Below are 16,373 nucleotides of genomic sequence, written 5' to 3' on the forward strand. Positions count from 1 at the left end.
AGGAGAGAACCAGCACACAAACACATACCATCACATGTACGTTCTTGAGTTTTTCCCATGACAGCACAGACAACGATACGGTCCCCTGTGTAAGAGCGAGTGGGCGGGGTTACTCACGTAAGCTCCTCCTACATTAAAATCCCATAATGCCTTCTTTTCAACGTGCAGTTGCCATGGATACCACAGCCTCTGGGAGGTCATCACAAAGAACACACATCCCTCCTCTCTGCTGTGTTTTTTCCTCGTCTTTTTGAGGCTTTCCTGGAACACTCAGACAGTGGTCGAGGTGAAATAATGCATATTTATAAGACAGAGACGGAGGGAGACAGGCAGGCGGGCTTAGAGACAGTGAAGGAAGGTGAGAACGATTGAGAGAGATTGAGGGGGAGAGAGATAAGGGAGCAGGAAAGAAGACAAAGACTGATGACGAAGCCACTGACAGCGAAGACAAAACACAGAATGAGCCGATGACAGAGAGAAATGCAGCAACTAGGCGTAGGTAAAAAAAACTTAGAAAGCATGTTTGGTCTTCAGACTGATCCACTGTAAACACGACTTTCTTAATATTTGATGACCCCCTCCTCCCAGTGACAGGAAGACTCAGTCTGAGGCTTTCCTTTCCTGCTCTTTCGTGGGTTTCTCTCCTGTTTTCTGTTTAATTCAGCCCTGTTGGTGCCCTTTTGAAGTGACTGCCCTTCACTTTGTTCCTCATTGTCTCGCCAATGAACGCACACAAATACACGTACGGTTAACAAACATATAAGGAGAGATGTTGCGCGGCAGTTCAAGAGGCCCGTATTAATATTTCAGAGCATCAGGGGAAATGATCAGTCATGATGAATAACACAAAAAGACTAATGGATATAATGAAATATATAAAATCTATCAATCGAGTAGAACGGAAAAATCTCCCCGACAAAGCAAGTAATAACAACGCTGCTCGACTTAACTGCAAATCCTTTGTTGATTCACGCATGAGTGATTTTTATTCACAAAAAAACAAAAATAAACTAAAAAACAATAAAACATATACAGAGAAAAATGAGTTTCCAATGAGTAGGAAATTATACAGAGCCATCATGTTCACATTTTGTTTAATGTTGTTGGCGTAATTGTTGGTTAGTTTGCAGTACATTTATTCTAATGTTAATCTTCCACGTGCAATAATAAATAGAGCTTTATTTGGTTAGAAATGACATCGGGTTTTTTGTTGGTTTTAGATTTTTTTAGTCTAAACAGATTATTAACACATCACGTTAGTATTGTCGCTGCTCATAAAATGCCTTCTTGGCAGTCCTTGCTTTTCTTCCATTAATGATCTGCATCACCATGTAACACATGGTTTGGTTGTTACTTGAATACACTTTCAGAGGTAGGTGTTATATAAGCTCAGCCTACACCCTTTCAGTTTGCCATTTGAGTTCCTGTGATGAACATTAACTGAATTTTTAAAAAAAAAGCAAGTTTGGAAGTTCCTCAGTTATCTAAATGATGGGCAAAAATTCTGAAAAAAAATCGATTTTAGGCTGAATTCAAGAACATTCTAGATTTTTCATCATTTTTATTGCACTAAAGGGTAAGACTGTGACAGTGAAGAGCACAATGCACCAAGGTCTATGAGGGGCCTGCAAACCAAAATTCATTCTTTCACTCATTAAAACTCACATGTATGCATTTTCTAACACAGGAAGTTAAGCAGGAAGTCACTCTTCAGAGCGCTGGATGACTATCCAAATATATTATAATACATTGGACAAATTTGAAGAGAGACTACAAATTCTTTGTTCTTCAAAGGTTTATAAAGAACTCGGTTATCACATTCAAACCTTTACTGGAGTTTTGAACTATAGAAGCAGCGATTAAGGGCAGAGTTCAATCGAATGGTGGATTAAATTTATTTAATGAGCTCCTTTTAAAAAAATATTCAGTATGTTGATTTGCCATGAATTCAAAGCGCTACCAAAGAATTTCAGAACCAGCAGAATAACCATGCGCTTTCTACACGAGGAGGGGAAACCCCTCTTTAGATGTGGCAAAGGGGTGTAGTCAACCCGGTCAGTTGGAGACAATAATGACCTACACAGTACATATAGACAACTCTGGACATGGAAACCATCACACTGCTAATTATGCTGGCTATAATCCAGCTGTTGTTCTGATATCCAGTTTTCATTATCAAATTATTATGACCAAAAGGTTTCATTTTAATTATATCATTGTGATATCTTTTAGAGGTTTTTGGAGGAAAAAAGAAAATTATTATTATTATTACTCAAATATGGTTGGATGATGGATCCATTCACCAGTGTTCATGTTGACAGCAAATTTAGTTTTAGTCATACATTTAGTCATTCACTAAAACATCTTATGGTTTTATTACTCTAGTTTTATTCAAATAAATATCATAAGATTACATTAAAAAGTATATTTTATTTGACTAAAGTATGAAGTATAAGAGCTTGTTGTGTTTTTACCCGTGAGAGTTGCTCCACGTGGTTTACAAAGCATCTTTTTTTCACTGACATCATATGTGACGTGGTTTCATGAGAAACAGGGAGCACAGGAGCTAGTTTTACCATTTTCCAGATCAAATGTGCTGGAGAATAGGAGAATTCTCCTGATTGGATCACTACCCAACTTGTCCTTCCTTTTCACAAAACTTAATTAGTTCTGATCGGATCTCGTCTCTCCAGAATATTTACATCTGGTTTATATTTGTTGACGGAAGTTTCGATACGTTTCATTAAAGCTTTTTTCCTCATGAATTTTTTCCTCAAAAATTTTGGTCAATGATATTAAGGCTGCTTCGTACACACATTCACTGAGATCAGTCATGTAAAACTCATGTTTTTTTGCCTGATCTGGGCACTAAATGGAATTTGCTTTTCAGCATTTAATCTGTTTTTTTAATATATATTTTTTATTTTCTATCTCTCTCCTCCACTTTTCCTTATTGTCCAATCAACATGTAGTGAGTAGGGATTGCTGACCTGCATGCGTTCATTTATGTGTCATTAGCTAATATACCTGTGTGCCATGAGGATTGGAGAGTGTGTGGCTGAGAGGGTCGCGGTTTGTAAACTGTTTACTGATCAAGTTGACTTTTCAGAGCAGGCAAAAACAACCCTCATGCCACCAGGAAATATTCCAGCTTTGCTAACTGACCAGTCCACCCTGTGTGTGTCCTCATTAGGATAAGGATCGGTATCCTGTTTGATCAAGCAGTGTTAAGTTTATATTGTTAACTATGCTTAAATTATAAGTGTACAGTTACACTAATGTAGTGATATAGTGTGACAAATAATTTTATACAAAGAGTAGACAAGCAAAATAATGCATCATTTAAAAAAAAACTAATAACAAATAATGTGTAAGATATTTCTTTGTTAAGTAATGACAGCAACACTGGCTGCAAAAACAATCAGACGAGTCTCTAAGAAACTGAAGATCCAGTGATTTTTCTTATTCAGCAGTGCGCTCATAAAAAAGGAAAACCCTTTGCTGTTTAACACATTGTGTAAATAAAGTAGCTAGCATTAGAATTAACTTTGAAATCAGAGTTAGTCGAAACTAATTCTGAGGGTTAATCAAAGATTATGGAAACTTACATCTGTCAGTTAGTAGGAACTGGGTGATTAGTGTGTTTTCATGTGCTTTGTGCTGCTGTGTAGTGTAACCTGAACTTAGCTGGTCTTTTGCTGGCATTTCCTGAGAGGAAAAAATGAGAAACATTGCATGTAGTTTAAAAAAAATGATTCATTGTGTAGCATAGTGTCTACTGTGAGAATCTGCTATTGTGTTCTGGTGCTGGTTCAAATACTTGCATCTCCAGACTTTTGTTACCATCGCTCAGCTTCTCATTTTTGAGGTGCCAGCTGACCTATTAGAGCACGCTGGGCTTTTGGAGCCACATGCTCCAAAAGAATAAGAGCTAAACCAAGGAATTAAGACAAAGAGTGAAACACAACTGTAGCACTACTGAAATAAAAATATAAACCTGTGAATTATCATAATAGGAGCGTTTTAGGAAGAACGGGTGCTGAGGCTGCCTTCAGTTCAATGTGAATGGACTATGCAGTATCTATTATGTAGGGAGGAATATAGGGGAGAGCTCTTTGAGAACACAGCATCACAATAAGACAACAATGAATGTTTTAGACTAAAATCCTGCTGTATTCTGTATGTTGTACACTTCATAATAATAGTTTTAAAAAACCCTAAAAGACTCAAACCTGCTGTATTGTGTAGGAGTGTGAATAATATAAGCATTTTCTATTTTATATTCTATTTACTGCATTGTGGACTTTCTACTCTGCCTTAGCATACTGCATGCAGATGGAGAAATGTAAATGATAAACAGAGAAACAAGGGAGAAAAAGCATCACTGCAAGAAAAATGAAGGCCCGGGTTTGAAGCGCACGAGTTGCAGAGATGGAGGCAGATATGTTTCCCCAGACGTAAACCTAAACCTGATGGCTATCTGTGTGACAGTGCACATTTTATTACTCTATTAAATAACCCCCTGACTACCACAGAACCAGGCCAAGTGTGGGTACCAAACCATTAATGACACACATAAACCTTAGAAAATGGATTGTGCTATCCGTGTAGCACAGTGGAGTGCAGATCCAGATTCATGTTCAGGGGAGACTAAAGTGAGCGGGGAGGTGCAGTAAGAGGAACAAATCTTGTCAGAAGGTTAGGCTTGCTTTTGATTCATTGAGAAGTTAAAAAAAGTTAATATATTTAACAATGTTAAAACCCTGAAATCTAAGTCAGCCGTTACAGCCGATCACCATCCTTTTACTTGCAATGTCACCAAAAGTTACGTCCGATTTGGAGGACAGTAAATTTTTATAGCTTCTGGAACTCAAGCTAAAGTAAACATTACGTTGGATGGTTTTGGTGAAATGTGATGCTGTTGCTCACATGTGCAAATGCTTTCTGTTCTCAAGAATGTGCATATGCTACTTAGTCACCAATGTACTCATTACTTAAAGCTTTACTATAGCATGCTATCTATCACATTTAACTAGTGCAACTCAGTTCGATAAGTGCTTTCCCAAAGTTGCAGCGCCAATCTGTAGAGTGTAGCTACATAAAGGTCATTAAGCTACAGGGGCAACTCGATCCTGAGGTATAAATGCAGCATATTCTATCAAACTGACTTCATGAGGGAGTTGGGCTGGAAACCCGTGTAAGAATGTCTAAAACGCAGGGTTATTAAGAAAAATCAAGTTATTACAAAAGAAAGTAAAACCTTAACCATGTGGTATTGATTTGACATCAGTCATAAGTGGAAAATCTTATCAAAAGGTGATAAAATGTTAATCATAATTTTAATATATTTCACATGTAAAAACAAAAAAGTTACCTGAAACCTCAGTTTAGCCCAAATATGTTGTTCTGTGACTTACATGCTGTTTTTTTCACTCATGGGTAATTGGTTTGATTTAATGACTTCTCTCTCTTAAAATAGTGATTATTAAAAAAAACATTGGATTTGAGATTAGTTTCTTATCGATTTGATTTTATCACTTAGTTGCTGAATAATTCATATTTTTTTTTTCTCCTTTTGTTTTCCTCAATTTTAATGTCTTGCAAAATAAATAGCTTGGGATCAAAATTCAAACTTTTAGGTAGCATTGGATATCGCTGCTGTCAAACACACTTGTGGAGTTACGATTGACAGATCTCGCTTCCCTTTTGCCAACTCAGATTTAAATATATATTGTCTTCTATTATCGCCCTTTCGTAAGTATCCAGAGGTATCACTCGTCCATTTTTTTTTTCTGAAAGTCATGCTTTGCTCGCTCTCTGTGTCTGACCTCTCTAATTTTTCAGTCAGAGAGTAGATTAAGTCTGTCATCATGCTTGCTTGTATCTTTATATTCCTCATTTTTCATTAGGATGTGGTTTCCGAGGCTCTGAAGATTTAAACTGTTACCTTGAGATTTGGGGGGGTTTTTGGATCCACCTTTAGACTTCTTTTTGCTTGTTGGCGTAAGTGAAAACATTTTGTAACAGAAAAAAATCTAATAAAAAAAAACTTGTTATTAGATGGAAAAAATGTGAAAATATTTCACCTGTACACAATGCGTAACTTTAGCCAAGAGCTAGTAAAGAAAATGTAATATATTACGTACGAGTTTTGTCATAAGATTATTTTTGCACTGTTAAAGGAAAAAGAGAGACAAAAGAAGAGGGATTAAAAGAAGATTCATTATAATTTAATCAATTTAATTAATTTAATTTAATTAATTGAATTCATTAAACACATATGTATTCATGACACATTTTCATGTTATTCTTTTTATCTTCATTGTATCACTGTAAGTAATGAATGGCAAAATCAGCTGTTCATAAACACCAAATAAATGAATTTAGCTGTGGTTGTTTAACTGATCCATGTGATCCTTGTGTAAGCTCAGCTGTATATGTGTGCAGTTGTTGTTTAAGGGGATATGAAGCAGTTTATATAAGGCGCACTGTCGATGAATCTGTTTTCATACAGATCAGATAAGTCAAACTTTACTCAACTCATTCTTCCTGCTTCCTCCACTTCTGTACCATTGATTCATTAATGTTGAATTCTCTCACAGTTGCTCTATTCCCATGTTGTTGCAGTATATTAATGACTAACCTCATATGGGGCGATCGTGGCTCAAGAGTTGGCAGTTCGTCTTGTAATCGGAAGGTTGCTGGTTCGAGCCCCGGCTCGATCATTGGTCATTGTGTCCTTGGGCACACCATTGCCTACTGGTGGTGGTCAGAGAGCCCGGTGGCGCCAGTGTCCGGCAGCCTCGCCTCTTCAGTGCGCCCCAGGGCTGCTGTGGCTACAATGTAGCTTACCATCACCAGTATGTGATGACTGAACGCTTTGGAGTCCTTAGGGACTAGTAAAGCGCTATACAAATACAGGCCATTTACCATACGGTGGATGGATTATCTCAGTTGTTCTCCTGACTGAAGTTTTGTCCATTTACAGCATCTTGCGATTGCATTTGTCCCAGACCATCCTGAACCCTCACGTTAACTTTTATCAAGTGGAAAAAGTTAGCATTCCAGCTTCACTGTTTATGTTATGCTAACATAGCTGTGTTGCTAGCGATCATGTAGCACATTGTTACATACCAGCTAGTCCAACTTCAGTAAACTACAAAAGTCACTGCTGTTTAGTTTTCTGTCTTCATTTATGTTGGAAGTGATATCAGAGCTGTACGTTTTAATTTTTTCAGAAATCACTCAGTCAGGACATGCTATATCATGTTTAGGTTTAGGTAACTAGCAAAACTAGCGAGCTAACTTCCTGCTAACGCCGTTAAATTTAATAAATTCTGTTTTCATGGATGCCTGGATGTTACACTTAATTGTTACAACTGGTAAAGCAGCAACACTGATAATGTAATTAAAGAATTTTGACATATTTTAACTCTCAGTGACTGATTTTGACTGATTTTTGAGTGCTGTGTACCACATAAAATTGGTTTGAAGTCAGTAAGCACAACCAGAATTCATACATAAGGCGCACCGATTTTTGAGAAAATTAAAGGATTTTAAGTGCGCCTTATAGTGCCAAAAATACGGTACTTCATGACGTGGCAATTCTCGATTGTTGCACTGCAATGACAGAAAATTACAGATTGTGTGAAAAAGGCATGTTCTGCTTATTTTGGTATGAAATTGGGTGACCAAAACAAGCTAAGGGCACCTCATTCAGTTTACTGGGTGTGTTCTGAAAATTCCTGATACTAAAGGGAAAGAGAATGAGCTTGGGTTTTGGGATTCTAGTGGTACGGATGAAGCCATAGAATCACTCTGATTAATATTTTTGGATAAAGTTCAAAAATAAATCTGTTACACTAACCTGCCATAAGCAACAAGTCATGTACCACATTCAGATGAATGAGTCTGATGATGTTTCGTCTCCAGATTTATGACATTTTAGTAATGAAGACTTTGAACGTCCAATGCTTTATTATCTCAGCCAGAGTTAAATGAGTTAATGTAAGATTTGTATCTGCCAAAGGAAGCGTCTGACTTGTTTGGGTCTAGATTCAGTGAGAAAGCCCCCCTGGCTCCAGGAACCAAATTTTCTTTTTATAGGCATCACAAGAAGGATTTTATTCCATTCTTTGAAATGGATGATGCCATTATTTGTGTTGATGGTAAAGGTCTTTTGGGGGCAATGGGTTGTGAGTACAATGCAGTTGGAGTGGAGTGTTCATCGACAAGTAGAGAAGCCAGCCTATATTAAGTAATATTATTTATTGGTATTTTTGAACTTAAATTTAAGGTAATGTCAGATATTTTCTGGCAAACAGCAGACATTTTATTCCTTGATGCAGGGCGGGGAAACAGAATATAAGATGCTTCTCAGCTTTCACAATCCGACCGTACTTCATACTTTCTGTGTGTAACTGTGTCTCTGTGTGTGTGCTTTCAAAGGTTGGAGGTCATACCATGCTGCCCATCCGCTGGATGCCTCCTGAAAGCATCATGTACAGGAAGTTCACAACAGAAAGCGATGTTTGGAGTCTCGGAGTTGTTCTCTGGGAGATCTTCACCTATGGAAAACAACCCTGGTACCAGCTCTCCAATAATGAGGTATACAAACTTTTATTATAAGTGCAATAGTTTCTTCTGCAGGTGCACGAAGACGTTTGTGAGTCACAATTATATAAACGACCTGGCTTAATAATTAACATACTTTTTGCAGTGTTTTTAAATTTGTTGAGTGATCACCAAGTCCTGGTAATTCCAGCATTAAAGTTAAAGTAACAAAAGTTCTGTAAAAGTTGCCTTGGAAGCACCTTCTTTTTAATAAGTGATGCTGAACAAGATGTTGCAGCCCCGAGATATGATGAAACAGCCCTTCAGTAAAAGTAAGACTAAATATTTGATCCGTTTTGTGTGCATGTTTCTCATAGGTATACACTGAGTGAGTCTTTTGTTCTGCGTCATCTCCTCGCTCACAGAAACTCAACAAGAATGACTTTATGACATGGAGCAAGCTACTCGAAAGAAAGAGAAACAAAACCCAGATGAAAAATCTGCCGGGGCCGTTTCTTTTTCCTGCTTTGCTCAGAGTCTAGCAGAAGTGTAGCAGTTGTTAGACATCGCGCCTTTTATATTTTTTAGATATTAAGAGTATTTTCTTGATTCCTCTTACTTACCGTATAATGAAGTTGGAAGTAAATGGCAGTATCTTAAAGCCACATGTGGTAATATAGACTTTTACTAAATAACATAATATGTTTTAAATTTCCAGAATTGACAACTGCATCTATCAGAAAGCTGTGGAAAATGTAAATAAGGCTGAATTGTCTATCTATTAATCTACTTGCTCAAATTCAATCAGATTGTGGAAACAACAGCAACTCCCTCACACAAAGAAAATCAACCTAGCCCAGAATTCGAATCAATTTTCCGGAAAACACAGCAGTGTCACAGCCTTCAACCCCTTGCCTTAACCTTAGCCTTACCAGCATGAACCCTGGGAGAGCCCTTAACTCTGGTTACATCCAAAAAATTAACCTTTAGCCCTTTCACTGTCTTCTTTTACCCTTTATGTCTGTCTATCCTCTGTGGTACCACAGCTCACTCGCATCGTGAATGAAATGTGATGCTCACATATCTTTTACACAGGATTTAAAGTTTTGATTGGGTCCTTTGTAATTTTAGATATTGAAATACTGCCTGTGCTGACTACAAACAGTACAATCACCTGACACTTTGTTAGGTACACTTATTTATGGGCTTGTTAATGTAAATATCTAATCAGCCAGTCGGCCACTGCAGCTCAATGCATTTTGGCATGTAGTCATGGTCAAGATGAAGTTCAAACTGCATCACAAGCATCACAACTGCTGATCCACTGGAATTTTTCTAAGTGATCAAATAGAAAACCAAGTGAGCAGCACCGTTAATGCCAAAGGTTGGAGCAGAATGGCCAGAATGCTAACAACTCAAGTAAATTCTCATTACAACTAAAGTATGCAGAAGAGGCCTCACACAACACAACACATTGAACCATGAAACAGACGGGCTATAGCAGTAAAAGACCCCACCGGCTGTGTCAGCTAAGAGCAGGAAACTGAGGCTACAATTCACATAGACTCACTAAAATTGGGCAATACAAAATTGGAAAAATGCTGCTTGTCTGATGAAGCTCGATTTGGTGCAAACTACATGAAAGCATGGAAATACCCTTTGTATCAATAATTTAGGCTGCTGCTTGTCGGGTAAGGGTGTGGAGGATAATTTGTTGGCACACTTTCGGCACCTTAACATCGTATAAACACCACAGCCTGACTGAGTATCGTTGCTGACCCTGTCCATCCGTTTATGATCACAATGTGCTGATCTTCTGCCTGCTGCTCCCAGCAGATAACACATCATGTCATAAAGCTCAGATCATCTCAAACTGCTTCCTTGAACTCGACAGTGGGTTCATTGTACCCTTGGTATCACTGACCTCCACAGTCACCAGATCACAATCCAATAGATCAACTTTGAGATGCGCTAGAACAGCGGATTCACTTCATGATTGTGCAGCTGACAACTCTGAAGCAACTGTGTGATGCTGTCATGTCAAAATGGACCAAACTCTTTGAGGAATGTTTACAGCACCTTGTTGAATCTGTGCCATGAACAATTAAAGCAGTTCTGAAGGTAAAAGCAAGGTGCATCTAATGAGTTGGTGTTTTTACACATGCATGTTGTAAATCTGACTTTCCCCTCACGCTGGTGTAGAGAAATTGCAGACTTTGTCTTGAAGACTTCTCTGGCATATTATTTCTTGAGTTCAGTAAATAATTTATTCACTGTGACATTTTCACTTGGCAGAGCAGATGCTCCATCATCTTAACTGGAGTTTGAACACTGAATTTATTTTTTCTGCTTTGTTCTTTACTAAATGGGACGGGGCTTCTTCTCACAATTAACTTGATGCTTGTCTTTCTTTCGCTCTGTAGGTGATAGAGTGTATAACCCAGGGCAGGGTGCTGCAGCGCCCTAGGACCTGTCCTAAAGAAGTGTATGACCTGATGCTGGGCTGCTGGCAGAGAGAGCCACACATGCGTCTCAACATTAAAGAAATCCACAGTCTGCTCCTCAACCTGGCCAAGGCCTCGCCTGTGTACCTGGATATACTGGGCTGAACGCAGGAGGAGGCTGAAGAAGGGTTTTAGCTGTGTGTGTGCGACATGTGTGCATTTATGTGGGGATGGTCGCTGAATGTGAACGTGAATGCATATTTGTGGTTGCGTGCATGTGTGTGCGAGCTGCAGCGTGCGAAGCTGATGCAGGTGTGCGTGTGTGCAAGGCGTCGCTGTACAGGATGTGAAGCTATTATTAAACTCTCAAAGGCAATCAAAAAATTCCTCAACTGATCCCCGATCGCCTCTTTCTTCCCTGCCGATGTCCTCTCCTTTATGCATTTCCATCCCCCTTCCTTACCGAAGAGACATTTAAGAGTAATTTAACTTTGGAGTAAAAAGAAAAACAAAAAAAAACAACAGCATCTCACTTATTTTCAAATGCTTTAAACTGACTGGGGCTAAACTGATGAAACCTAATTTAAAGGACTTTTAAATGACTCATTCCCTGCTGCCTGTTGGACAACGGGACTCGTTTGAACATCCGCAAATTTCGAGGAGACGTGGCGAGGGGAGGATTTCCGGAAGCTTCGATCTTTTGCATGTAAATATGAGACTGGCGAAGGAAATGGCTCTGAGAGATGTCGAGCCATAAAGACACTGTGTTTTCCCCACCCACCCTGTCGGTTTGTCTGTATTTTTGTCTGTCTCTCACAAATGCATATCAGTATTAATGTCTGCATTCATCCAACAAGACTACACAGGCAATGATTAACACGTTGGTACACATACAGTAAATTGCGTGTGACCAAATAATGACTGGAGAAAAAAAACAGTAAACAGAATCTGCTTTCCTGTCACACAAAATTAAGAGATGTGATGAAAAGATCATTTCTGGTCAGCCAATTTTGCTGATGCAAAAATACCCCAAAACAGCGGCAGCTGAGGCTGATCTGAACTGCTGTGGTGACGGAATAATTCAGGAGTATGGCGGAGGAATTGTGCGATATTTAATCGTGAGTAATACAAATGTAAAAAAAAAAGTGTCTGATCTACATTATCTGCTCATTATCCACTCTTGTTCTGTTGTTTTACCCAGGCCTGTGCTGCACTGTCATACAGCACAGGGTAACATGAGGACTACTCCCCCAACCCCCTAAAGTGACAGATGCTTCACCTTGTGATGTCAAGCGCTCATGTCAGAGGTCAATTGATTCATTTGTCCACAGCTGTCCAACAATCGCAAGATCATGGCGTCGGGGAGGGAGGTGTAAAGGTTGCCTGGGGAGGCTCTGGGTTTGAGTGGTCAGATGACGGTCAGATGTGTGGGTGGCGGCATTGTAGAAGGTGTGGTTCATTTGGTCAACCCATATTAAATCATCAAAGCTCTCAGCACTTAGACATCCTTGAAAACCACATCTGCGCTACAGGGGATGCACACGAGAACACACACACACACACAGTGTATACTTTATCCCGTCATACTTCCATCTCCACATCCTCACACACACACACACACACACACACACACTGAAAGTCACTCAAAACTGTCCAAGAAGGAAATTGAATTGTGCATGTTTTATTATTTGAGCGGTGCAGTGCTTTAGCCAGGCCTCGTGCTCTGTAATGGTGTAATGTATATTTCATTACAGCCTAATGGGCTCCATTAGCACAGTCTCCTCACAGACATTCAAGACTTATTGTTTTACGGCCGAGAAGCAAGGGTGGAAGGATGGAGAGGATAGAAGAGGTGAAGGAGAAGAAAACAAAAGTAAGGGGCCCGGAATGAGGAGCAGCAGAGGGGAGAAATGGGAGGAGAGGTAATAATGCATGGTGGGAAGAAATGGAGAGGACGGGAGAGAGTTCAGATCGGAAGCAATGGGGTAGAAAAGAGAAGACGATGGGAGTGTGACGGTACGGATGGGTCATGTGGAGAAAGATGAAGGAGGAAGAGTAGACAGTTAAGTGGAAAGGCGGAGGGAGAGAGTGGCGGAAAGAGAGGTGTAAATGTCCCCGGGGAGAAGGTGAGCGCGAACATCCCTCATTACTGTAGCCTGCAGATGTTCTGTAAGCCACAACTTCAACTTCACGCTCTCCTCACATTCCCACAGCTGCCCTCAACCACATTTTACACACATGCACACTTCCCCACACACATTTTACTGGCAGTCCACCAACAGCTTAAACCGAAAATAAACTCAATAATGTACCACACATGCCCATTATTGAGAACCACTTCACTCACTTACAGTACAGCTCACATATCTGAAAGCTTACAGACGCACTGTATATACAGCATCTCGTGCATGCAAGGAGACACATTCTGTGTTTGTTTTTTTGCATTTTACTGGGGCATATTTATCCTTTACAGATATATGAGGTACAAAAAAAAACTAAAAAAAAAAAGAAAAACAGTCATAATCACTGCGGTTTCACTTACAGCCATTTTTAATTCGATGTCTTCTTGTTTATTAACAACAGCACTTGATGGTATTGGTGTTTGTGGATTTTGAAAATGTTGATTTTATTGATTTCTAGTATTATTATTTATAAATTAAGAAGCATTTTGTACATTTCTTTCTATAACTGAAGTTGCCTTTTGCAACTACAACTTGACTGAAGTTGAACACTGGTTTAGTTGGTTACATTTTAGCAAGATAATCTTGAGTGTATATGTATTTTTTATGTCAGGCTCCCTCTAAACAGTTACTATGCCTGTCCTCTTCGTGCAGCCCGCTGCACAACAGGGATGGATGTTTCGTCAGTCCGTCACTTTTCTAGATTTAGCTCGACATATTGCTAAATTATTGTCACCTGTCAGCGCTAAGTGTGAGGCTTAATGGAAGAAGCATTGACAGTACGCACTAACAAGGCTCTCAGAATCCATCCCTGCTGTACAGTCAAGTAGAGTTTGCACTGAGTGAGCACACTCGCAAACACGTTCAAAAACTTGCCACACAATAACTCTGTGCAATAACACAGGGCACGGTGTGCGAGGGCCTGTGTGTGAGCTGGAAATAATAAGAAAAAAAAACTAACTGTGAGAACCCAATGCAGCGCGTATGAGAACGCCTCTGGTGTCAAAAGAGTAGCGTACGTTGAAGAAACAAGTTCAGCTGGCTGCACCGTGTGTGCACGTACCCGCTGTGTTTCCTTTTCTTTCTTTTTTTAACAAAGTAATGAACTGTGTCAAGTTGGACAGCGGTGATGTTTTGATAGTTGCTGTGAGAGGAAGAGGCTGTGAGAGAGGTGTTTGCTAAGATGAAGACTGGTCAGCAAAGATCGACTCTGTTTCTTCGCATTGATGCCTCACATCACAGAGATTTCAGCAAAGGGGAGACGATAAAAAAGTAAAGGGAAAAACAACAACTGCTGTATGACCAGACACCTCAGACGAGGAGGGACTGACAATCACAGACTTCTTTCTCTCTCTTATTCAAGTGACCTACTGTAAAATAGACTATTCAACCAACTTTCCTCTTCTATGCTGCCTATACTGTATGTGATAGTCTTAAACTTTGGTCTTTAGAAGTGCTACTTTTCCTTTTTTCTTTCTTTCTTTCTTTCGTTCTTTCTTTCTTTTTTTTGTCAAATGAAATAACAGCAAGAGGAATGAACAAAAATACAAATGTACAAATGTGAATAAGCTGCTGAAAGAAATAAGCATCGCTAACTACTGTGTCCCGGACTGTGTCGGTATCTAGATTGTACTATTTTCTTCCTTTGTTTTCAAAGTAGAGGGCAGAGAAATGGGAAGCTGCACTGGACTCACAAATACACAAGATGACATACAGCAGCCCCCGGGATTCAGAGTGATGCTTGCTCATTCTCTCGGGGGGTGTTTGCGTGCGTGTCTGTGTGTGTGTGTTTGTGTCTGTGTGTGTGTGTGTGTGTGTGTGTGTGTGTGTGTGTGTGTGTGTGTGTGTGTGTGTGTGTGTGTGTGTGTGAAGAAGGCTGATTGATGCCAGAGTGAGTCAGGAGGGATCTGGAGGCTGGGTTTTAGACTCAAGTTCAAATGCAATGAGATTCAAGACGAGAATCACCGATTGATTTGTTGTCGCTGTTCACCAATTCATGATAAATGGCTTTCCCCAGTCGTGTAGGACTGTGGTGTGTATTATGGCAGCTAAGATTTATGGAATCAGTCAATTGCTTTATTTATGACTCCAAAATCAGCCTTCTTCTCTACGCAACTTACTAAAGCCTGGTTTTCACACAGGTATATCAGCAATAGTAACTGATATTTTCCTTTATTGGTTCTCCTCACTTTTACGTAGTTTGTGCTGAGTTTGGGCTAAACCACGTGACTCAGTGGACCAAAGCATATATCTCATACAGTAGATACACATCGCAACTTTGAGTATGCTTTGATCCGTATCGCATTTAATCCCTTCTCTCTCTCACAAGCCCGGCATCACAGTCTAAGCTAATAGAGCTAAAACATCTTAAAGGTCATCTCTGAGATTACTTTTGTGCTTGGATGCTTCTGGAGCCTGTACGCCCTGAAAAACATAATACCACAAAAACTGCTTTGCTGCATAGAAAAAAATAGCATTGAGGAAGAAAACTGTGATTTGCTATATGCAGTATTTTTTAATTTTTTTTTTTTTTTTTTTTTTTTTGGTATAATTTTTGGGGTTCTGTGCCGTTTGTTTCTTGTGTTCAGGAAGGTTTAACCACTGCTATTGTGGCAGGAGTGGAAGAAAGAGAGGATTTTTTTGGATTGTCAGAATTTTTAAATGGGATGGTGGACAACATGTGTATGGAAGATGTGTTAAAATGTTACTTGTTTGCCTACAGATGCTCTTCAAAATGTAAGAAACGTGTATTGCAAAGCACACAATGTTATTAAAGCTGGAGATGTTCTGTCTGATCGAGATCACAAACTTTTATCTTTGCAAGCAGTGTTTTGGGTTTTTTTTTATTGGCACTGGAAAGAAAACGTCTGGATGTCCACATCTGTGCCCTGCTGGTTCAAACACACACACACACACACACACACACACACATTAAATTCACACACACATACAGGCACACAAACACACATAGAAACACAGACCAGAGGGAACTTGTACAGTCATACAGTTGCGTGGTGAAAATGGCCATAGTGACTCATGATGGTGATGATGGTGATAATATGACTTCTCTCTGAAGGTGGACCAGTCTGTTGTGATATAGTGTAATTAATAAAAAGTGTTATGTCACATCAAAGTTCCTGCAAGTGATTATATGGACATGTTATACATATATGTGTATGTGAGAGAGAGAGAGATG

General features: G+C 39.4%; 1 protein-coding gene across 3 annotated transcripts in view; it reads left to right on the forward strand.

The window, feature by feature from the left end:
- Positions 1-15,985, forward strand: part of ntrk2a (neurotrophic tyrosine kinase, receptor, type 2a) — a 110,934-nt gene extending 94,949 nt beyond the window's left edge. For all 3 annotated transcript variants that reach the window (XM_085179389.1, XM_085179390.1, XM_085179391.1), the window contains exons 19-20: positions 8,449-8,607; positions 10,977-15,985. In XM_085179389.1, coding sequence (XP_085035515.1) covers positions 8,449-8,607; positions 10,977-11,162 — 345 coding nt within the window. In that variant the 3' untranslated portion in view covers positions 11,163-15,985. The remainder of the gene's footprint in view (positions 1-8,448; positions 8,608-10,976) is intronic.
- Positions 15,986-16,373: the final 388 nt, after the last annotated feature.

This window comes from Neolamprologus multifasciatus, chromosome 12 (genome assembly GCF_963576455.1).
Source record: "Neolamprologus multifasciatus chromosome 12, fNeoMul1.2, whole genome shotgun sequence".
Lineage (NCBI taxonomy): Eukaryota > Metazoa > Chordata > Actinopteri > Cichliformes > Cichlidae > Neolamprologus > Neolamprologus multifasciatus.